The sequence below is a fragment of the Erpetoichthys calabaricus genome, chromosome 8, assembly GCF_900747795.2.
Source record: "Erpetoichthys calabaricus chromosome 8, fErpCal1.3, whole genome shotgun sequence".
NCBI classification, from domain to species: Eukaryota; Metazoa; Chordata; class Cladistia; order Polypteriformes; family Polypteridae; genus Erpetoichthys; species Erpetoichthys calabaricus.
This window is the reverse complement of record NC_041401.2, coordinates 109,662,287-109,687,383: the sequence shown is the minus strand read 5'-3', so window position 1 is coordinate 109,687,383 and position 25,097 is coordinate 109,662,287. Positions and strand designations below refer to the sequence as shown.

The 25,097-nt window shown below is 40.1% G+C and overlaps 1 protein-coding gene across 2 annotated transcripts in view; it reads right to left on the bottom strand.

The window, feature by feature from the left end:
- The window catches only part of usp37 (ubiquitin specific peptidase 37), a 130,429-nt gene that overhangs the window by 1,482 nt on the left and 103,850 nt on the right, over window positions 1-25,097 (bottom strand). For both annotated transcript variants that reach the window (XM_051930598.1, XM_051930599.1), the window contains 7 exons: window positions 23,708-23,843; window positions 20,176-20,410; window positions 17,944-18,110; window positions 16,619-16,679; window positions 16,260-16,369; window positions 11,956-12,025; window positions 11,395-11,533 (listed from right to left, as the gene is read on the bottom strand). In XM_051930598.1, coding sequence (XP_051786558.1) covers window positions 11,395-11,533; window positions 11,956-12,025; window positions 16,260-16,369; window positions 16,619-16,679; window positions 17,944-18,110; window positions 20,176-20,410; window positions 23,708-23,843 — 918 coding nt within the window. The remainder of the gene's footprint in view (window positions 1-11,394; window positions 11,534-11,955; window positions 12,026-16,259; window positions 16,370-16,618; window positions 16,680-17,943; window positions 18,111-20,175; window positions 20,411-23,707; window positions 23,844-25,097) is intronic.

The window sequence follows — 25,097 nt, the reverse complement described above, 5'->3', positions numbered from 1 at the left end:
AAACACCTCACTTACCCTCAAAACATTTAGGATAATGTTCTGTGGACTGAAGAGTCAAAAGTGTAAGTTTCTGGAACGCATGGGCCCTGTTACATATGGCATAAAGATAATACAGCTTTCCAAAATAAGAACATCACGCCCATAGTCAAATATGGTGATGGTGTGATGATGCTTTCCTGCTTCAGGAATGGACAACTTGCCATCACTGAAGGAAGCATAAATTCACATCTCTACCAGAAAGTACTGAAGGACAATATCCGGTCATTAGTCCGTGATCTGAAGCTCAAGTGCAATTGGGTTATGCAGCAGGACAATGATCCAAAGCACAAGTGCAAGTCCACTTTGGAATGCTGGAAAAAAAAATTAAGGCTTTGGAGTGAATCGCACTGAGATTTTGATGCGGCATCTTAAATTGGCAGCTCATAGTTGAAAACCATCCAGTGTGGCTGAATTAAAATAATTCTGTTGAGAAGAGTGGGAAAAAATTCTTCCACAACAATGACAAAGACTGATCTACTGTTTCCAGAAGCATTTGATTGCAGATTTTGCTGCTAATGTTAGCACAACCAAGTTACTTCGTCACATAGATGACTAAGTTGCTGATTAACTTTTTTCCTTCAATTCATCAAATGACTTTAAAAACTGTATTCTGTTTACTCAGGTTGTCTGTTATGTTCATTTTTTTGGAGATCAGAACCAATTAAGTGTTAAGAATATGCAAAAACTAGCCAACCCGCGGCGTAACATACGCCAGATAATTATGTATTGATGGGTGAACACTTCCTGAACGACACAGTTGTCCAAATGGGGTGGGTTTGTGGATACCACTGTGAGTGAATGAAAAGATGGACCTCTGGAGAGAGCAACATACAATTGTCCGTGACTGAAATCGAGATCGTCTGTGACGATAGAAGCCATGCTGGTGAAAGTTACTTTGTCGGTAGGGATAAGTTTCAGCACTTGCGTTTTGCGGCATTTTGCGGATAAAAGGCAAATTATCCGTGACAAACAAACTGTTTTACACACTGCATACCAACCCGCGGCATAGTATACACTGCATAATCACGACGCTTTTTTAATGTTTTTTAAGCAGAGGGAAAAAAATGAACATTTTCAAAATCCATAACGCTGCTTTCAGTAAGTACAATGCACACGCGTTTAATTTGTCGACCAGTTTTTGCCAACCGTCTTTTCTGGTTTGGGCTGCTTTTGCAGTGTTACCGCTTGTGCATATTAAATCTTGAAATCCTTCAAGTAACTAATTAACTAACTAACACCCACCCACCCACACACACACACAGCTTGTGTGAAAAAAATGCACCCGTACTTTCATAATTTTGTTGCAGCCTATCAAAGACTTGCTGATCATGTTTTCTAGACTCAATATACATTGGCTTTTCACTCAGCGCGGGGGGGCACATTCATCTCGGATTATTACATCCAGCTAGTCTGCTAGACTAATCTGCTACACGGCTGCGTTCGAAAAACCGACTTATCCCAGATGAGTTTCACCGGCATTAATGATTAGGAATCTGGTTGGAACAAAACCCTGCAGCCACAGGGGTTCACCAGGACCGAGTTTGGGAAACACTGCTGAACACAGACGAAACCGACTCAGGTGAGGAGTTGGGGCGGGCAAAGTAGTTGCAGCTATTGATTATTCAGTGTTGTTTGCCTGGGTGTCTGATCTGCTCAATGGGATCAGAAATAAAAGGAAAACAATGTGAAGGCAATGTCACAGGTGATCCTGTGGTATAGCGGGTCCACAGCTCCCCTTCAAAAGGCCATTTTTAAATAAATAATCATCGCACTCACAGCGTAGCGAGGGGCGTGGAAGTGTGGCTGAAACGGTTTCCGGGTGGAGTTGTGTTGCGGGCATTTCTCCCCTGTGCAGTGTGCGAGCGAGTGAGGAGAGAGAGAAAGCCGGTACGTTACAAGTGAGCGAGAGCAGGCTCGAAGGCGATGTCACAGGTGTTCCTGTGGTATAGTGGGTCCATAGCTTCCCTTCAAAAGGCCATTTTTAAATATGTCTGATCTGCTCGAACAGGATCAGAAATAAAAGGAAAACAATGTGAATACAATGTGTCAGGTGTTCCTGTAGTATAGCGGGTCTACAGCTCCCCTTCAAAAGGCCATTTTTAAATAAATAATCACCGCGCTCACAGCGTAGCGAGGGGTGTGGAAGTGTGGCTGAAGCAGTTTCCGGGTGGAGTCGTGCTGCGGGCGTTTCTCCCCTGTGCAGTGTGCGAGCGAATGAGGAGAGAGAGAAAGCCAGTACGTTAAGAGTGAGCGAGAGCAGGCTCGAAGGCAATGTGTTCCTGTGGTATAGCGGGTCCATAGCTCCCCTTCAAAAGGCCATTTTTAATCAGACGATTGACAGTAGTGGAGTCAGGCACAGAGAAGGTCAGCTGCTGAGAGAGCGTCTCGACTGTTGCAGGGCCTGCATCGGTGAAGCAGGTGAGATGCTAATGAAAAAGAGGCACAGGGCTTACTGGTTTTTAAAGACTGCTTCCTTCATTGTGTTTTAACCTCAGTTTTAAAGTATTGTTTTAAGGATCCCATGCGATACCCCTCGCAAACTGTTTTAGACGCCGCATACAGTGATTCACATCCGCGAGAAACATGCCTCTATGAACAGTCAACGTGGCTCAGAGGTGCATGTGGACTCTAGCACAGACGAACATAAATGACGCCATATTTTCCAAGTCGTCGCGTCCGAGTTGGTGGGTGTGGCTCTGCGAGTTGTCGTCATATCCAATGGTCTTATGGTTGGTGGGCGTGGCTCCGTCCTGCGTGTGCCATGGGTGTCTTACTTGTCGGCGGCTTAGTGAATTATATATATAGATGGAGGACATCAGGAAGTTAACAGCTACTTTGTTATGGCACTATAATTACTCTATAATATCTAACCTAAAAGAATATTTAACCACTCACCCATGCTACACACCACCATCAAAAAATCCTTCACTTTGTTCCTTTTACAAAATAATGCTGACATTTTTACTACTATGATAAATTTGTCTCTGGAGCTTCCAAACATGAGCTTTTCAAGCTTTTTTCTCTACCTAGTTTCCATAATCTTCAACTGGCTTCTCATTACATGCTTCTCCTGCTTGACTTTATTAAACAACTAGTCATTAAGCCCGTTACAATAACGGGCGCTTGAACAGTAGTGCATAAACATTAGTAGGAACAGTCTATATTAAATGGCAAGGTACCTTGACTTCATTCTGTTTGTTGGTCGTATTTTTCTTTGTCTTTCAGCCTTTCTTTTGTTGATGTTTAGTTGCTGAGCTGACTGTTCTTCGTGGGCTGCCGCCGTGTATTGTGTGTCTTTAATTTACTGTGACAGTAATACTGTCTTGTACGTCCATAATGTACCTTTAATTTTCTCTGGCGGTAATACAGGCGTGCGCGTCGGTAATATGCCTTTAATTTTCTCTGACAGTAATACTGGCTTGTATGTGGCTGTAATATGCGTCACTGTATTGTGTACCTTTAATTTCCTTTCGCAGTAATACTGGTTTGTATTTCCGCAAAATGGCTGTAATTTTCTCTGACAGTAATATCGCACGGTGACACGCGCATGCGCACTTCACCAGAAGACACACACACACGGACACCTGGACGCACACAGGGATTTTATTAAAGAGGATGACTGTCAACTGTAGAGACAAGAAGGGAAGCAGCCTTCATTTAAAGTGACTGCTTATTTTCTCATCTATATTGTCACGGATGAGCAGGGACACTGCCCGGCCGGGACGCCTGGATAGTCCCCAAGTTGGACAATACTTCTCCTCGGCCACGGGAGGGCAGCCGCCCGGGCCTAATTTGGGGCCACAGGAATGGAGCCAGGATACTCACCACTGTGAGAAGACGTGGCCACTGCCAGGGGGCGCCCGGACAGTTAGGGAGTCCTGGATGGCAGCACTTCCGCCACACCAGGAAGTGCTGCCGGAAGTAATCCCAAAGGCACCCGGTGTACTTCCAGGTGCTCTCCTGACACTTCCGCCACACCAGGAAGGGATGTCATAGGGAGCACCTGGGGCTCATCCGGGTCGTAATAAAAGGGGCCGCCTCCCTCCACTAAGAGAGCCAGAGTTGGGAGGAAGAAGACAAAGCTTGTGAGGAGGGCAAGAGGAGGTCGAAGGTGAAAGAGAAGAAGAAGAAGAAGAAGAGACAGAGAAGAAAAGAAGAAGAGAGAAAGAGAGAGAAGGTTGAAGGTGAGAAGAGAAGAAAAGAGAAAGAGAAGAAGAAAGGGTTGGTGAAGGAAGGCATTGTGGTGCTGTAGGAAAATAAAGAAGTGTGTTTTGGACATTCTGGTGTCTGTCTGTCTGTGTCTGGGGGTATGCTTTCCACAATGGCGCCCAACGTGGGGCCCTCCTCCTGCTAAAAGGAGGGGACCCCGTTTTCAAAAAAAAAAAAAAAAAAAAAAAATTTTTGTGGAGGCTGCCCGCACAGCGGACGAAGACACACGTTTATTGTGGCACGCAGTCCTGCGCCAACGTCCCAGAAAACGCTCGCCAAAGACCACGCTTGACGGACGTTTAGCAGTATGGGGAAGAAGAAGGGCAAACGCGCCCCTAAGATAGCGACGCCTCTGCCCAACGGCGTCTTTCCGGACGCATGGGTTAACAGCTCAGCAGAAGAGGCCACCCAGCAGCAGTATGCTCAAGAAGACGGGAACCGGGAGGTAAGTCTCGCGTGTGACGGCGATACGCTTGGCGGGGCTTACCCTGTTGTCTCCTGGTCTTGCTTTTTAGCAGGAGACTGCCCGAATCCGCGTCTGTGGCCGAAGCACGCTAACCCCTGGAGTGATGGCGAGACGGAGACGGAAGACGAGGAAGAATCGCTACTGGTTGCAGAAGGGCTGCGGGGCGGAAGCTGCCCGGAAGACTCTTCCCCAATCGAGTCCGCTCATAGGATGGAGGGAGCGTCGAAAGACCGGAAGTTCCTCCCAGCGACAAGCACAGGATTGGACGGGGTCTGTTGTATACCCGCCGGTGAAGACTTGAAGGCGGGACCAACGAACGTCAATCCTGAAACGCTCAAAGACCCAACGGAGCATGCGCAGGGGCTCCACGGCTCCCAGCCGGTAGGTGAGTACAGAGAAGGCATGAATTCACCGCCGGCTGATGTTAGTGAATTGTTGTTGGCTGTATGGGACTTGGAGAAAGTCTTTCGTCCTATACAGCCTCTTCTACAGATGCTGAGTGAGGTAAAGGGCGTAATTAAGACACTGGAAGAGACTGCGGACGCGCCCCTGAGAACCGTACTGAGATGGTTGAGGCGGCGCGACGTGGGATTCTCCTGCCAGTCCGATGTCGGGGTACAGGTAAGTGATACTGGTACCAAATATAATAATGGAAACCCTAGCGAAAAGGACCCGGATGTAACGGAAGGGATCCAAGTAGCAAGGGTTCCGACAGTAGATCAGGGGACGAGTACTGAGCCTGCAGTACGAGCAGAGATGCGGGGGCGGTGCCGGCTTGTTTGTGTCGGTACCCAGACCACCCCGCGCAAGGAAACTGCGGCGCTCATAACCCGTTCGAGAGGTGTGCAAACAGCACAGGGTCCCTCTTTGTCCCATAAGGGGATCCAGGCTGTTACAGCACCCCAGAGGAACGGGAGGCCCCGGAGGAAAACGGAAGGGTCTCCCAGGGCGAAACAAGACCACGAGAGCTCGCGTGCGGTGAGAGAGCTCTCTCCAAGGCAGTGGAGAGTTGCCCCAAGCCAAGCTGAAGAGATACAGGCACGGGCGTTCCCGTCCTGTTTTCAGGCCTGGAGGGCACCGGAAAGACAAGGGGTGCGCCGGTGTTACATCTGCCATGGAGTCGGGCATCTGTGGAGACGTTGTCCCTATGCCTTGAGCAGAGATGCCGTTAGGCGGCGTCGGGACGACGTCTCCGCGTCTGTTTCTTATTTTACAGGTCTGGACCGTGGAAGATGGTATTCCAGGACCCCGCCTTGGGACATTTCTATCCCTCGCGGGACGGGCCGCTTTGCCAGATGGGCTTCAGCTGGTGAGGGGGCACTGTCACGGATGAGCAGGGACACTGCCCGGCCGGGACGCCTGGATAGTCCCCAAGTTGGACAATACTTCTCCTCGGCCACGGGAGGGCAGCCGCCCGGGCCTAATTTGGGGCCACAGGAATGGAGCCAGGATACTCACCACTGTGAGAAGACGTGGCCACTGCCAGGGGGGCGCCCGGACAGTTAGGGAGTCCTGGATGGCAGCACTTCCGCCACACCAGGAAGTGCTGCCGGAAGTAATCCCAAAGGCACCCGGTGTACTTCCAGGTGCTCTCCTGACACTTCCGCCACACCAGGAAGGGATGTCATGGGGAGCACCTGGGGCTCATCCGGGTCGTAATAAAAGGGGCCGCCTCCCTCCACTAAGAGAGCCAGAGTTGGGAGGAAGAAGACAAAGCTTGTGAGGAGGGCGAGAGGAGGTCGAAGGTGAAAGAGAAGAAGAAGAAGAGACAGAGAAGAAAAGAAGAAGAGAGAAAGAGAGAGAAGGTTGAAGGTGAGAAGAGAAGAAAAGAGAAAGAGAAGAAGAAAGGGTTGGTGAAGGAAGGCATTGTGGTGCTGTAGGAAAATAAAGAAGTGTGTTTTGGACATTCTGGTGTCTGTCTGTCTGTGTCTGGGGGTATGCTTTCCACAATATTAAATGAAAATGGTATTATCTTCAAGGTCTTCAGTGTTAAAGTATACGCCAAACAATACTTCACGTTGTAGTATGCTACAGGACAATACATTTTTAGCCTCCTGATGACTTTCTGATCATGGCTCAGACACTAACTAGTTGTAGTGCCACAGAAAGTAGCAAATTGTGTCGTGATATGAAGATAAGCTTCAGCTCTTGTTATTATTTAAAAAAAAAAGTTGTTTATCACAATATAGTCTTAATTGCTTTGTGATGTTCTACATTGCTTATATAATAGTTCATAAATTAATTTAGTTCACAGTAAGGTTGTATGCTAAAACTGCTCATGAGAATCTTGAGTAATTACTTCACAAATGTAATCGACTTTTTTATCCGATATAAATGGTTAGCTACAGTAGATGTGTACTTGTTAAGTTAATGCCACTGCACCAAAGGACAGCTAGGCATGCTAGTCACAGATAACGTTCCTCTGTGTCAGTATAAAGATTGCAAAGCAATAACAATTTGAACTATGTGACAAAATGCCATGAAGCTAATATTGATTAACACTAGAATTACCAAAGCCTACGAAAAAATTCATAAACCCGTCCCACCTTAAATCCCTTCGCACTTCTCCATCAGCGTCTTTTGTCTTGTAAATGTGTCGACCAACACAAGCAGCAATCAGCCTGCTATACCATCCCCCTACCACCACCGCAGAAAGGGCTCAAGCCTTGATTATCTGAGAGTGAAATGCTGGAGTTTTAGAGGGGAAGTAGATAGTTATTTGGAACACATGCATTTCATGTGTGTTCCGTGTCTACAACAAAAAACAAACGTTTTTCATGTTTTAGCAATAAATGACAAAATGTCGACATGAACTGTATAATGTGTGAAGGCTGAAGTCCAAATATCAAATAAGCACTTTCATTAATGGTACAAGGATAATACGACAGCTTCCGTGATGCAGCAGTAAAAACTGCTGACTTGTAATCAAGAGGCCGCGGGTTTGATCCTGGGTGCCATACAAATTTACCATTTTGAGAAGTGAGCTGCTCTGATTGTTTGTTAATATTATACAATAAAAACATATTTGATTTGAGTCTGTAACAGCCAGTGTCCTTGAGTACAAAAGAAACACCACCATGCACCAAAATGTGGAGATTGGGCAAGATCGGGGGTAAAAAAAAAACCACGGTCACTGATTACAACTGCAAGAAGGTATGCAAATGAATAAGAATAATGTTGCATCAGTGCCACAATGTTTTCCGAAATGTACTATACAAATATACCTATGTCTCTGTTTTTTTTGTCAGTGCGGCTTTGACATCATGGACCATAAGGTGCATACTAATTCAGTGTGAGCAGGAACACTCAATAAAACTGGAATAAAAAAAAAATTCAAGTGACAATGAGATACGAAGAAGTCATGATACACCAGCATTTGTATGTCAGCTTTTATCCCTCCCGATCAGACAATTTCCAGTTCCATTGTCTCAAAACACCACTCACATCTATTGTTATTCCCAGTTTCAAATAAAAAATAACAGCATCAGGTCTCAGTGGGGTATGGGGGGGCTGTATCGTGATCGTGACTGAGAGAATAAGAGTGAAAAAGAAAACACTAACTTTTACAAGTACTATAAATTTACACCAGCTGTTACAGACTCTAATCAAATGTATGTTTTTATTGTATAATATTAATAATAAGTGCGGATCCAGGATCAATCCGGCGGCCTTTTAATTACAAATCAGCAGTTCTTACCGCTGCACCACGGAAGCTGACATATTGCACTTGCGCCTTTTGTGAAAGTGTTTATTTGTATTTGGCCTTCAGCTTTTACACATTATACAGTTCATGTCAACATTTTGTTATTTCTGTTTTAATGATGTGTTTACATAGATTGTTGTAGACACGGAACACACATGAAATGCATGTGTTCCAAATAACGATCTATTATTTCCACTCTAAAACTTCAGCACTTCACTCCAAGATAATCAAGGCTTGAGTTGGGAGAACCTCTTGCCCTTTCTGTGGCAGTTGGGGGGATGGTATAGCAGGCTGCTTGCTGCTTGTGTTGGTCGACACATTTACAACAGTGGTCCCCAACCTTTTTGACAGCAAGGACCACTTTATTAGATGCAAATTTTTCCACGGACTGGTCGGGGGGGGCAGTTTTATACACAATTTACATAACATTTCTATTATTATTAAGTTATTAAGCAGTTGGCATACGTTTACAACCCGAGATTTTTCTTCTTTTTTTGCATATAACAAAGACATATGCTTTGCATTTGCCATTCCAACAGATTGCACATCACAAACATTAACACTGTTATCGTTTTTATCGTGTCTGCCGTTTCTATAGGAGGGTGACAATGAGTTAAATTCCAATGGATGTTTTTCAAATGTTGACAAGCAATAAGCAAAAGGTATCACTGAAAACCACAGAAAACAAAAACATCAAAAAAAAAAAAATAAAAAAAACAGTACGAGGAAAGTTCGAAGAAAGAATTTTTTTTTTTTTTACAATATTTCTGTTTGGGGATCGTTGTGTAAATGTGTACAACTGAGCTGCGACCACAGATCTAACTGCTCTGTGGATGATTCATTCAAGCATTTCAAGGTCACTTCGTTGTAATGAAAGCATCTGCTGAATGTACTTCGTAGTAACGAGTTTTCTATAGTCTCGTGTCATATGGGGAAACTGTCGGGACCATAAAAATACTTTGTTGTAATACTCCCTCACCTTGGTCTCTCTCCTCTCTCTGTGCCGCTGCAAAGCCCCGCCCGCCAAGCGTTCCAAAAAGTCTGAGTGAGTCTCCGTTGCCGGCAGTTCTCTCGCGGCCCGGCTCTCAGACGGCTGCAGCCCGGTAGTGGGTCGCGGACCGGTGGTTGGGGACCCCTGATTTACAAGACAAAAGACGCTGATGGAGAGGTGCAAAGGGATTTAAGGTGGGCCAGGTTTACGAGTTTTTTCGTCTGCTTTGGTAATTCTAGTGTAAAACAGCCAGCAATCAGGACAACTATCATATTGATTAACAGACAGCTTGGCTCCAACTACTGATATGACTGCTGTGTATTGATTTAAACAAGGGGTGTCCAACTCCAATCCTGGAGGGCCACAGTGGCTGCAGGTTTCCCTTCCTACTGCTTTCTTAATCAGTAGCCAATTTGTGCTATTAATTGCCGCCTTTTCATTTCATTTTAATTGCCAATCCTCTGAATTGCTTCTTTTTTCCTTAAATGGCAGCCAAATAAAAACGAGACATGAAGTGAGTTAATGGATAGCCAGCTAAGTTAGGGGCCTCAAACTCTAGCCAAATTCACTCCAACCAGTTTCTTAATTAGAAGATGATCCTTATTGTTAATTTAATTTGACGCTTAATTCCATGGCTTCTTGTTGCTCTCAGTTGACCACAGCAGGAAGCACCATCAAACTGTTTTGTGGGCCCGAGTAGCTCAACACTACTGAGACCTTCACATTTTGTTATTTTCTGGTATTGTATGATGGACACAGATTAGCTGGTCATTTGTTGGATTTTTTTGTATTTCGTTATTTTTTTGTCTTGTAATTAACAAATAAAAAAACAGTTCGAGTCTTAAATAGTAAGTCAATTAAAATGAAGGGAAAAATAATTAAAAAATAGCAAGTCAATTAAAATTGAGGGAAAACTAAATTACCAGCAAAAACAGGTCACTAATTAAGAAAATGGTTAGAATGAAAACATGCAGCCGCTGCGTCCTTCCAGGATTAGAGTTGGACACTGCCGATTTAAACCACTATCTGTACAGATTTGAACCCTGTATTTTTTTAGAATCCTAAAAAAACATATTGCTAAACATATATTTTTGGAATTTATAAGTTTGGGGTAATTAATATCAGAATTGACAAATCAGCCTGTTTTTAAGATTATTGATTATTCATGTATTCATTGTTAAATCTACATGAAATAAGCCCTTTTAAGCTCTGGGATGCTTTCTGCAAAGAGGAAGAACAGCAGAGGAGAGAAGATGGTCACCCAGACAAAACATCTGCATTCCCAAAGATAAGGTAAGGTAAAGTCCTCTGTAGACTGAACAAAAATCTGAAGTAGCTATGCAACCAGACTTGGGGATTCATCATCATCATCATCTCTATCCTTGTAGAAGTATCTTTAAATAGCACTACTTTAATACATTTCCTACTTTTTGCTACTATTGGTTTTACTGTGTCTTATTAATTTGCCTTTACAGTAATATTAACTTAGTATCTGACTGGTCAGGGTATATTGTGTAAGAGGCCCTTGTGTGGGTGACTTGCTTATACTGAGCTAGTAAGTATCTTTGGTTGAAGCAGCTGTCCTTGCACGCAAGGCACTATAAAGCAGCAATATTAAAGTACAGGTAAAATTTAAATGATAATACATTGACATTCTTGATTTCAATAATTTAAATTATATAAAATTTACCACATCTTTTGATTTATTGGTGCTATAGACTCACCCACACATTTTAATAACATATTTTCACCATTTCCATTGAATTCTATGGAATTTTATAGTCTACTGGTTTAAAAAAACATATCCACACCATGTTTGAAACAAAAACAGAACTAATGTCACCAGAATTCATTTTTCAAAAGGCAAATCTTACTTCTGCATGTAGAGAAAATATAGCCACTTTTGTCTCTGTCCCTTGGAAACATGTTTGAAACAAAAACACAACTTGTGCCAAAAGAATTCATTTTTCCAAAGTCAAATCTTACTTGTGCATGTAGAAGAAAATGTAGCCGCTTCTGTCTCTGTCCCTTTGAACAGAAGATACTTGGGTTTTTGTTACATCTAGATCATTATATGTCAGCCAACTTTGCTTCTTTATATCATAAACATCACTGATGTAATGACCTAAAAGAAAGAAACTGTTTCTTAATAGCATAATACAATGAAGCAGTAATTCCAAAGAAACCCAGAAAATTTAGTTTTACTAATGAAGATTTCAAAAAAGTTTGACCATGTACCCCCAATCCTATTGGAAAAAGTAACATTTGTTGAAAGTTTTTTGTTTGTTTATTCTATCCATCTGTTTATGAGGAAAATGAAGAAATAATGCATCTTTATATGAAAGGTGGGTTTTCCTAGACTTAATTACTTAACTGCACTCTAAATCTGTAATTCTTACTATGCTTACACCCCTTCTAAATGGATTTGGCATATAAAGATTTAGTGGTACTATTTCTTGTTATGGCATTTTAATAATAGTTTGCCTGTCTCTATAAGCTGACTTGATAAACTATACTTAGATCTGCCAAGTTTATCACTTTTCTTACCAGAAGAAGAACTGCTTCCAATGTGACTGACCACACTGACAAGTCTGAAGGAATTTGGCAAGTCTCCAGTCTTTTTTTTTTTTTTTTAACATAAAAGAGAGAGAGAGAGAGAATGCCACATCAGTATACTGTTTAATGTGTATGTTGAAAATTACTGACAATTCTAAAAATATCAATTTTTACTTTAACAACTACAGACACAAATTATTTTAAGAAGAGTGAACAGTTATTCTTGAAAAAATAACTACAGTGATCGTAACCAGTTTTACAACCTAAATTTGTAATTTTTAATAAAAATTGAAAACATCTCCAAATCCTTCTTTATCAAATGCATATCAGAGTCACAGCTGAGTCAACAGGAATGCTTATACTATTCACACTATACCGGATCAAGAATACCAGCTAATGAATGAAGTTGCAGTAATCTTAATAAGCCAAGCTGTTTCCACTACTTTAAGACAGCTGCAAAGCCAGACCTTGATATAATCAGTGATACATTAATAGTCTAGTTACTAGTAGTGTTTCGTATCTCGTTAAATAAAACACATGTAGACTCAAGAACATTTATTCTACATTTAAACACATTCAAACAAATACACTTTTCTAAAATTAAACAAGCTACTTTCAATTATTAGTTCAAGTGAAATCCCTTAAATAACTTTTCTTCAATAATAGTTTTTGATGCACCACTATCTGTTAAACGTCTAGGCATTGCTGCTATATGCACAATTTTTCTGGTATTAGCCATGTGAGATGTTAACTCCTTTAGAACTGTCAGTAGATTTTAACTCACTTTAGAAAGAATGGATGGATAGATAGATACTTTATTAATCCCAAGGGGAAATTCACAAAAAAAAAGAACACAAGACAAGTACTTGAACAGACGAGTCTCGGCGTGTAAAAATCCATGCCCACGTTGTAAAAGTAAGTGTGTCCAGGGAACGAATCCACATAAAATAAAGTGATAGGAGTGATCAATAAAAAAAGAAAAATAAAAGTTGAAAAGTAAAGTCGTACACGGAGCTGCTGAAAAGGCTGCCACTCTCGGCGGCGCCTGAGTCATACAGACACACAGTTGTGAAGCACTTTTATAAGATTGAAAATCCATCCATCCATTATCCAACCTACTATATCCTAACTACAGGGTCACGGGGGCCTGCTGGAGCCAATCCCAGCCAACACAGGGCACAAGGCAGGAAACAAGCCCCGGGCAGGGTGCCAGCCCACCGCAGGGCACACACACACCCATACACCAAGCACACACTAGGGATAATTTAGGATCACCAATGCACCTAACCTGCATATCTTTGGACTGTGGGAGGAAACCGGAGCACCGGGAGGAAACCCACGCAGACACGGGGAGAACATGCAAACTCCACGCAGGGAGGACCCAGGAAGTGAACCCTGGTCTCCTAACTGCACAGCAGCAGCGCTACCACTGCTCCAACGTGCTGCTAAGATTGAAAATACCACAGTAAATCCAATGCTTATAAATTTGCCCCAGTTGGGGTTTTTGAATAAAGTGACTCAAGGCTAGTTTTGATTGCTATCCAGTACATCTTTCTTTGAATATTTAGTGTCACAAGGTAAAATAATCAAATTTGGCACTCTCCACACTCTAAGTTCCTGAGAAATCCCTTACCTACATCACAGTGAACCTCATTCAACAAACTGTAACTAAAGACAAACGTGTATAACATATTTAGCTATATTTAGTTATGGAAAGGAGTGAATACTTATGTTTAATAGCACTGCCAGGACTTTGAATTACATTTCATATTGTATACTTAGCATGTATTTTACGCTATAGTTCAGTTTTAAACAAAATAAACACCAAAATCTACATTACTCTTTTGAGTCAATCTTAATAAACATGACAGAATATCACTTAAAACAGGTTTGAACTGTGTTCTCTGCAGGTCTGTAGTCAAAATTACTTAAATCTACAACATCAATATAACCACGAAAGCAGCAGAGCAATGTACAGGTTAGCCAACTGAATTGGACTTGCTAGTTCTAAACAAGCAAACATAGTATTCATCAGATTTAGTGACAGCACTGTTTTTTTTTTGTTCTTTGTTTCGCCTTATACAATTTCTTGTATTAGGAATTTGTTAGTTTTCTCATACCCCTTGGGGTCACAGCGCAGGGTCAGCCATTGTACAGCGCCCCTGGGGCAATTACAGGTTAAGGGTCTTGCTCAAGGGCCCAGCAGAGTAGGATCTCTTTTGGCAGTGACGGGGATTCGAACTGGATTTTTTATCTGCCAGAAAACGCTATCACAGTAGGTGGACATTAAATAGAGAAGGGGACAAAGTCAACATATAACCTTAAAAATGTATATTTATAAATATGACATCAATTATTTTTCTTTCTGATTTAAAAATGCATTAAGGAACAACAATAAATCACATCAATGTAAAACAGAGCATTATCATCATATCATGATTACAAAACGTATATACTGTACCTGTTAATATTAAGGAAACAACTAAAACTTGTTTAAATATTAATTCTTGTAAACATCTGTATGTTAACTGTTACATTAGATGAGTACTAAAATGGCAAAGTTCAAATACTCAGGCAAATTGCTAAGAATCTCATATATATTTCTCTTTTGGTTCATCCTGCTTCCTCTTCAAAACTGGTCCCGCCCACATGCAGCCAACACAGCATTTCTCGATTCCTATTCCTGCTCTTCCAAACCCTTCTCCACGCTGCCTGAGGCCTCCCATAAACCCCCACGCCGCTTTTCTCGACTCCTATTCTTCCTTCGAACTACCGCGTTCCCCGCTCCTCTCTCATGACCCCATTGGTGTCATGTCACTGCCCTATATCTAGCCTGACCTTTCACTTCAGCCATGTGTGCGCCTGGGAGTCTTTTCTGTAGCCTGCTACAGGAAGGTACTCTGTCGACCATTGGCATTGGTTTTGCTCCTTCCTATTTTCGTTATACTGCGACGGTTGTTTCATAAACCTTCGTTATAAAATGAATGACAGTATCCCTAATTTCCGCCAAATACTGCCCGTTATCTTCCGCGGTTCTCGAGCCCTCACCGTTGCCTCTTCCATCAACAAACACAGGCTGTGGAACAAAATGAAAGTCACAAAAAATATGACAGCTCTCGAAAGTGAAACTCAATTTGTTCAATGGCTTTTTCAAGTTGGGGAAGGTAAAACTAGAGACACGGCAGAACTACCTTCTCAATGTTTACCACAACAAGACCCAGTTGCTCAACTTTACGGTGATATTAATTTCTCGACTGTGACTCCCCAAGAACTTGCTGCAAGACCAATACTGAGTGTCACAAATGACGATTCTCTACATATTAACAACAAAGTTCTTAATCTTATACAGGGTGAAAGAGTGACCTTCAAGAGTGTAGATACAGTAGTTAGCGACAATCCTAATGATCAACTAACATACTCACAGGAGTTTTTACATACCCTCTCACCAACTGCCATGCCTCCCCATATCCTTCATCTGAAGATGGGAGCTGTAGTTATGCTCCTCCGAAATATTATGCCATCAAAAGGTTTTTGCAACGGAGCAAGACTCATTGTTACCCGAATACATACAAATATTATTTAGTGCAAACTGATCGCTATCCAAAATTCTGAAACAATCTTCATTCCCAGAATCTCTCTCCTTTCTTCCAACACCAATCTCCCTTTTAAATTTAGACACACAATTCCCACTCAGACTCACCTTCTCCATGACTATCGACAAGTCCGAAGGACAAACATTTGCAAAGATTTGCGTTAATCTACAACAACCAGTCTTCAGCCACGGTCAGTTGTACATGTTTTTTTCTAGGGTTACATCTTTCTACTTATCTGTCGTCTCCACCAAAACACCTATTCACATCTCCGTCTTTCAAGAAGTATTTATTTCTTCTTGATTTCTGAATTCCTTTCTCACCATGATCCGTTCCTATTCTTACACTGCCGTATGCTACGGCGGGCGTCGGCTAGTATCTTTTAATACACATTTTTAATCAAGCTTCTAAAAATGCCAGAACTGTATTTTAAAGCATCTTATATTTTTAAAACCAGTCAAATGCCCAATTAACAAAGATTTTAATTTTGGATATAGGAAGAAACTTAATTTTACCACAACTATCTTCATCATTCTATGACTTTTCAGGAATCGATAACGGGATTCAAGAATTAGCTGTTATTTGCTTACATAAGAATAAACTAACTAGTATGCTCCGTATGTCAGCAGACACTATGATGCCATTCAAAGGAGGCTACCAAAGCAGGAAAAATAATCTAAATAGATACTTAAAGCTTGAACAAACCTCAGCATTTCTCTTCAGCTCTTCCGCTTCAGCCACAGTATAGTCCATATCCAGGATATCCTCATTCCCAGAGTCTTCATCTGAACATTCATGCATGGAATTGTTAAATTCTGCAAATTCAAAGACCCACAATGCAAAGATTTACATATTGCAAATTTACTACAAATTCTGATCCTCTAATTTTCAGCCTTAAGTTCAGAAAAGTCTATCAATTTGTGTATTCAGCTTAATTGGATTGTCAACTTTTCGATTTTATACAGCTATAACTAAGAAAAGCAAAAACAGGGAAAAAAATCAGAAGTTATATTATTTGTATACTTATTTTGTTCCTGCGCAATTTTATACCAAGGCCTTGTTACCTTGAAGGCTCAACTCAGTGGCTCGAATTAAATCATCTTCTTCTTTCATTTCCCGTGCTTCCTTCAAAGAGAAAGAAGACAGGAATTAATTCAATCAGAAAAAAAGCATTCTAAATTGTAAGAAATACAGTTCAAGCATATATCTTTCCAATTTATTTTCTTTATAAATGAGAAAAACTCATCATTTTTACATACCCTAATGAAAACTGCAGACAACACCAAATATCACTCTTTTCAGTTTAAATGAAGTTATGCCAAAATTATATAATAATATTTTATTACCACTTATTTTGGACTTGAGTTTAATGTAGATGAAAGAAAGTAAGTAAAAAAAAAAACCAAAAAAAACAAAATGACTAATAACAATCACATAATTATTGGCCTAAGCTAATGGACAAGCCTAAAATTTAACTGCAAGAATCAACTCAAGAATTTTCATTACTTTTTGCTTTAAGAATATGTTACTCTCCATTCACTATGTAGATGGTGAGGCTGGGAGTATGTGCCGACACAACACGCTGCTGCACCCTCCATACAACAAACCACCTCAGTATCCCAAATTAGGACCCGAGTGCAGCCATGCAATAGGCGACACCTCAGCTTATCTATTATACAACACTAAGATTTGTGTGTGTCCAGACTCTCTGATCAATCTGATTGGTCAGTTTTGCTTTAGTGACGTGACCGAAAGAGTAAGTGCGACTGTGGGACGCACAATTAGGAGAAAAAGGCGTACAAGGCACACAAAGCATCACCTTCACAGACACAAAACCAGACAGAAGGTGAGAAAGGCACCTCGAAAAGAATGACACTGTCTGAGAAGCAGGCTTTACAGATACATGCTCGAGAGAGGAAGTGCTAGTGAAAAGACATTTACACACATTTAAATACAAAGGAAAGGCACTGAAGGTACACATAAAATAAGATATAATATTTTAAAAATGTTTGTTGGTACCTTTCAAAGGTTCAGGTAATATGGCTAATTATTATAAACGAGCACACTCTAAAAAAGTTGGTATATAAAATAAAAGATATCGATTAATTACATCATGCATCCTATATATATAGCATTAGGAGATAACATGGAATTTCTAAATAAAATTACAGAAAAATAAATAGGAAAACAGTTAATTAAAGCCTCTGTAGGAGATAAAGGACTGTGAAAAGACCATCAGAATTTTGCACATAGCATTTTATTAATTTGTTTATTTTTAATACACTGGGCAACATTTTATGATCTACTGCACATCGTACACGGAGTATTTATCAACAACTGGGCAAAATTAAAGTTACAGCAGTCAACCACCAAAAGAAAGGTTCCTTACTTGATCCTGCAAGCTTTGGGCTAATGCTTGCTGCAATTCCTGTTCCTCCCGATCTTGTTCAAGGTTGTATTGCTGCACCCAGTCAAATTCTCCCTGGGCTTCCTCAGGAGTCTGGTTCTCTTTGTTTTCATCTAAATCTTTCGCAAGGTTGATCAAGTTTGAAACTTCTACAAAGAAAAATTCATAAATACTTCTTAAGTTCAGCTTAAAAGTATATATTAACAAATATGTAACTGCCATTAACTCCTTGAGTAATATTTTCAAGTTTCAGGTGCAATTTCCATCTAAGAATTCCAGCACAAATTAGTTAAATACATTCTTTAACAGTTGTAAATATTTAAATAGTAACTATAAGCATCCCAAATGAAAAGACACCATGCCCAAGATTATCTCATTGTGGTGCTGTGGCAGTACTGTATTGTGTTGCATGCATTTAGAAAATTACATTAAAGACCTGTTAGTCTGCCCTACACCATTTATTAAATTACCAGTACTAATGCAATTAGTTATGTACAAACGAGAAAAAAATATTTGTTGCTGCCAGTTTACATCAGCCTTGTGGACCTCCTATATGTTAATAAAAGTACTTTTAAATTAACACCAAAGCAATTTACTGGTTTGTAAAGAGCTTTCTTCTAGTTCCAAAGATCAACATAACAAATGTACATCTCAGGAGAGCTGATAGAAGATGCAGAGCATAAGCATGTGTCTGTTTATCGTTCTTATGTGGGACCTGCTTCTTCTTTCCTTGGCCCTCTGTCTCTGTGACATCAGCATCAAATATATACTTGACAGATAATTTTACAATCTACTTACCATTAATACTAAGAAACAAAATGATTAATAATAATAAAAAATACATTTTATTTATTTGTAGGCTCCTTTCTAAACAATCAATGACACTGAACAATAAATAAACACAGATTATAAACAAAACTAAAATACAAAAATTAAAATCAGACAGAGCAATTGTATTCAAAGAGAAAAAGCAGTCAAACAAATTGAGTTTTAAGTTTTGATTTGAAAAGTGAAAATGATTCAATATTTGTAAGCTCAGATGGTAGTGAGTTCCAGAACTGGGCACACTGAGAGCATCACCTTCTTAGTGGTAAGACGGACAAAGGGGACAGTCAAGTGGATGGAAGATGAGGATCTAAGGGTACAGGAGGGAATGGCAACATGGAGGAGGTCAGACAGATATGAAAGGGCAAGGTTGTGGATAGCCTTAAAAGTTAACAGAATTTTGAATTGAATGTGGAACTTAACTGGAAGCCAATGAAGCTGCTGCAAAACAGGAGTGATATGGTGAACAGAGGGGGTTCTAGTAATGATGTAGGCAGCTGAATTCTGGACCAGTTGAAGCTTATAAAGAGATATGCGAGAAAGGCCAAAGAAAAGGGAATTGCAATAATCCAGACGTGAAGTGACAAGGCTATGAACATGGATAGCAGTGGTGTGGGGTGTGAGGGAGGGGCAAATACAATTAATGTTGCGCAAGTGGAAATATGCAGACTGGGAGATGTTATTGATGTGGGACTGAAAGGATAAAGTACTGTCAAGGATGACACCCTGACTGTTAACCTGTGGGAAAGGGGAGACAGAGGAATTATCAATAACAAAGGAAAAATGACCAGTTTTGGATAATGTTGATTTTGTACCAATGAGGAGAACCTCAGTTTTGTTACTATTTAATTTAAGAAAATTTGAAGAAAACCAGGATTTGATTTCTGCTATGCAATCAATAAGTGAGGGGGGTGGAAAGGAAGCAGTAGGTTTGCTAGTGAGATCGAGCTGGGTGTCATCAACATAACAGTGGAAGCCAATGTCATATTTACAAAAGATATTACCGAGGGGAAGGAGGTAAATAATGAAAAGGAGGGGCCCCAGGACAAAGCCCTGGGGCACACCTGAAGTAACAGCGGTGGGTTGGGATGTGAAAGTTTTTAGCTGAACAAACTGAGTGCAGCCTGCGAGGTAGGATCTGAACCAATCTAGTGGAGTGTGGGTAATGCCAATCGAAGATAATCTATTGAAAAGAATAGTGTGACAAATAGTGTCAAAGGCTGCACTCAGATCAAGGAGGATGAGAATTGTAATTAAATTAATTTCTAGTATGTAGACATCTATGCCATTTTTGCACATCCCACAGAAAAACTCTAAAAAAAAATTAAATAACAAAAGGAAACCTTAAAATATCTAGCATGAGTCACACAAAAGGAAGATAAATTGTACCTTCAGCTGTGGGCCCATCTGTATCAAATGAATCCCCTTGTTTCAAGAAATCATTTCCATCTACATCTCCAAATCCTGTGTCAGGGCTGCTAGTTGGCTCACCCACTCCAAGTCCTGATGTAGTAGATGGAACATTTTCCTGTTGGCTCATCTCAAGTACAGCCGCAAGCATCTCCTCATCATTTATTCCTTCATAACTAGTCTCACTGTTTTCAATTGTAATACTTTGTTGAGACTGCCAAAGCAACACAATTTAGAAAACCTATTAAATTAACCATTATGTTCTGCACTACTAAAATAAAGCTCTGAGTTACACAAGCTAGTGTAATCCTGAAAAGGTATTAACAGTCTATTTTCCACAAAAGGAAATGTTTAAGTAGTAAGTACCAGAGATGTATTGCAACAAGACTAAATGGAACTTTATGACTTAGTAAGTGGCATGTTTGCTTTTTAGCAGCAGGGACTGGCAATCTGGTCAAGACTGATATGAAGATGAATGCTGCACAATACTGAGAAATCCTGAAGGAAAACCTGCTGTCCTCTGTTAAAAAGCATACAATGGGGAATAACTCTGTCCTTCATGTGGACAAATGACCCAAACCATATTGCCAGGGAAACAATGGACACTAAATGAAGAAAACAGATGTCCTTGAGTGGTCCAGTCTGAGTAATGACCTTAATACTAATAATACATTTTATTTATATAGCGCCTTTCCCATGCTCAAGGCATTTCACAGAACTCTTCAAATATCTGTAACAGCACTTAAATATTGGTGTTCTCCATAATTCCCCAACTAACCTGGCAAAGTTTGGCTAATTTTTCAAACAACATTAACAAAGACTTTTCCATCCAAAAAGTTGACCTTTGTAACATCTCCTTGTGGAAGTTCAATCAAGTACTGTGTGGTTTTGGGGAATGGTGATAAATACTGCTGACATTTTATTTTTTGTAATTAAAATTTTTAACGGTTTAAAATCTTTTTATACTAATGTTTGGAACAAAATATATGTTTCCTTGTTTTACTCCCCTTCTGCACAGAGGGGATAATCAAATATTGTCATTTCTACATGGTGTGACTGAAATGTATGCAAGTACCCTAAAATATATTCTGTAATGCGCACTTTAATCATGTCTGAAACTGTCCTTAGCGGGTACTACTGTGATCAACACCACCTGTTTTATCTTATAGTAAGAGCAGTTCATCTGAAGATGAAACAAGCGAAGATTCCAAGCAAGTATAAAAGTAATGTGGAAAGGACTCAGAACTGGACTGGATCCATAAATGTGGAATGGTCAATCGCTTTAAAATCTGCTGGATGAATATGTACATATCATGGCAAGTCACATAGAATTCAGTTACTGTGGCTTTTGTTTATTGCAGAAAACCAATTTAAACTTATTATATCAGATGCTATATTAATACTGGATTGGTTTCATCTGACACAATCAGATGGAGTGGAAGAGGCAAAAGTGGAACTAGAAATGACCGAGTAATGGTTTAAAACAAGTACTTACAATTAAAACAAAAATGTATTATCCAATCACTGAAATGCTAACTGAATTCATCCAAGTAACTGCCTAAGGAGACAAGTCACATCATCCTGGTTAATGTTTATTAACTTTTTATTCTATGAACCCATCACCAGGAACAAAACCTAGACTTAAAGCAAGTTTGAGAAGGAAGTTTATGACCTAATTACCATTGTATCCTTTATTTCTTGTTTGTCTGAAATTGGAGAGGATTCCTACATGGACGAACAAAGCATGTGCTGGACTAGATGACTGAGCTATGGCTAAACAGGACTGGTCATAAAATCAAGAGAATTGCACTGCTCCACGACACCCCATTGGTGTATGAGGTGTTACAGGAAACCAAAGGACTGACATTAAGTTTGGTCTCTCTCTCTCTGCCGTTTTCCATCCTCGGGAGAGGTTATAGCTCAGTTTCTCTGTTTATAGCACAGATTTGGGAAATTTTGTTCAGGTCTATGAAATAAGGAGTCTAAAAGGGAAAATAAGCTTACACTAGGACTGTACCTTTTCAAAAAATCTTCCAGCATTGGATACAGCGATTCTTCAATTTATGATTTAACATTCTAGGCACCAAATGAGCATAAATGTTTCTCATACTTAATCTGACTCAAAACTAATCCCTATAGTGTCTGCTATATCATGTACTATTACTCTTTGATTTCCAATTAGTATTTGAACCAAAGAGGCAACCCAGCCTCATCTCAGGTCACCTTAGAGAGACCTCCATCCATGATGAAATTTTGCAGCTGTTCTGTTGACTATGTACAAGTTGACAAGACAGTAATGAATCACTATTTTCTAGCATTAGAAATTTAGCAATAGCACAATACTTGATTTTTTAGTTTTTAGCCACTTGTAATACGACTTTTGATACAAATAATTTCATATTTAAGCACTAATGCAAATACTTGACCTTTCCAAAATAATGTTATTTTTACACACATTAATTATGTAGGACAAAGTAAGCATTGTCCTTTTTGCTATGCCTTAGGGGTACACAAAGCTTGTTATGGTTACAGATTTAGAAGACCTCGAGCTGCACAAAACCATCAACTTAGATTCCCAAGCTACATTCCAAAAAGTGGCTGAACTCTTCATACTAGGACCTGGCTGTACTTCAACTGATACCAAAGGTGTAACTCTGAGTTGACCCGACATCTTTGCTGAGGCACTTTCTTTAGTAAAAGAGCGCGAGAAGACAACCAGGATGGACAGAATAACTCAGCTATTAGAAGACCTATGAGTCTGTAACTGAAAGTGACTTTAATATAACCAAGAGAAGGTTTTACCTTCCTTTATAAACTAGCTGCACCCTACAGGATTTGCAGAGAATGGCAAGTTAAGAGAAGTTCAGTAATTCTCTCAGGACACACACTCTGAAATCCCGGATGGGTTCTGAGAGAGCTTGGGGATTTTTCTCAGGGGCACTCTGTTCACATTCTCCAAAATGACATTCAAAATCCTTCTTTTAAAAATTAACAACCTGTGAGCGGCTTTCTCCCTGAACAGCTGGAAAGGTGATCCAACTTCTCTTTTGTGGACATGAAAGCAGAGATCCAGTGTGCCAATCAAAGCACTGAGCTCTTTCTGCTGAGGAGCAGCCATTACTTCAAGAAGGGAACATCATAAAACTAATTATCAGTGCCAAGATAAATTAGAACCCAAAATAACCAGTAAACAGCCACCCTGTGTTATATGTTTGTCTGTCTAGTCCATCTGCGTCCAGTCTTACATGCAATTATCATACCTCTGATATCCTTGTTTATTAAAAAATTCTAGTATTTTGTTCCTTAAAATGAACATGCCTCAGTTATTTTGATAGATACATTTAAAGGTCAGACAACTGCTTCCTACAACAGAGAAATGTAAATAAAGTAGGAGGCTTACCAAAGTAATGATTAATTACCAGTATTGCCAGAGGTAAAACTGAGGATTAATTAATCAACATAAAATTCACTCAGTTCCTACATTTATTAACCACAAGGAAAATACACACACCTTTTCTAATCTGTCTTCCTCTGGTAAAGATTCACTGCGACGATGGCTACGGCAAGCAGCTTTTCTAGTCACTTCTTCATCACTATCAGAGTCAAAAATGACAAAACCAGGGCTCATCTGTTTCATACTGTATTTCCTGAAAAGGAATAAAACATCTAAGAACACATCAAGACTTTATTGTGTTGTAGTTTTTATTTTAAATTGATAAATTTTCCATTTTTGTCCATTAATGGACACTCAAAATTACCAAAAGTTGAACTCAACATTGACAATAGTGAGCCTATAAAAATAAAGACACCACATCTACACAAATGAGTTTGAGTTATTTTCCTTTTTTGTGACCTGAAGTAATATGTAACTTGAATTATTTTTCTATTTCTTCTGATCTGGATTCACATGTAACTGTACAATTTTTGTTAATTAAAAATATAGAAAATTTAAACTCTCTAAATTATATTCCTTATTTAATCATACAACTGTTCTTATATTAAAAATAATTTAAAAGACATTTAGTGTACATAAGAAAAACTAAGGCATATAATACCACACACAGGAAAAAAGTGTAATATATTACAGGTGGGGTGGGAGCTAAGGAATCTCACTTTTTAAGAACTCGGTAGTTATCAATTTAAGACTAAAGAAAATGAAGGTACAGTGGAACCTCGGTTCACGACCATAATTCGTTCCAAAACTCTGGTCATAAACCGATTTGGTTGTGAACCGAAGCAATTTCCCCCATAGGATTGTATGTAAATACAATTAATCCGTTCCAGACCATATGAACTGTATGTAAATACATATATATTTTTTTTTAAGTTTTTAAGCACAATAATAGTTAATCAAACCATAGAATGCACAGCGTAATCGTAAACTAAATGTAAAAACATTGAATAACACTGAGAAAACCTTGAACAACAGAGAAAACTAACACTGCAATATTTCGCACTATAGCGCTACCAACCACTGGCTAAAAACACTTTTTTTTAAGCACAGGGGGAAAAAAATGAACATTTGAAAAAATCCGTAATTTAATAAACCACCAAGAAAAGTAACATTACAACAATGCACGCTACGAACCGATTGCTGTAAACAGAAGTGAAAACAAAATCAAGCCCAGTGCATTCTTTAACTGCCTTCCTACCTTATGCGTCCAGCTCTCTCTCTCGCGCTGCCTGTGTGTGTGCGTCTCTCTCTCTCTCTCTCGCTGCCTGTGTGCGTGTGTCTCTCTCTCGTGCTGCCTGTGTGCGTGCGTCTCTCTCGCGCTGCCTGTGTGTGTGCGTGTGTGTGTGTGTCTCTCTCGTGTGTGTGTGTCGCGCTCTCTCGCTCTTGCTCGCTGCACAGGGAGAGACTGAACATGTACAAACTGAAAGGGAAACTGGCTTGTTCGTAA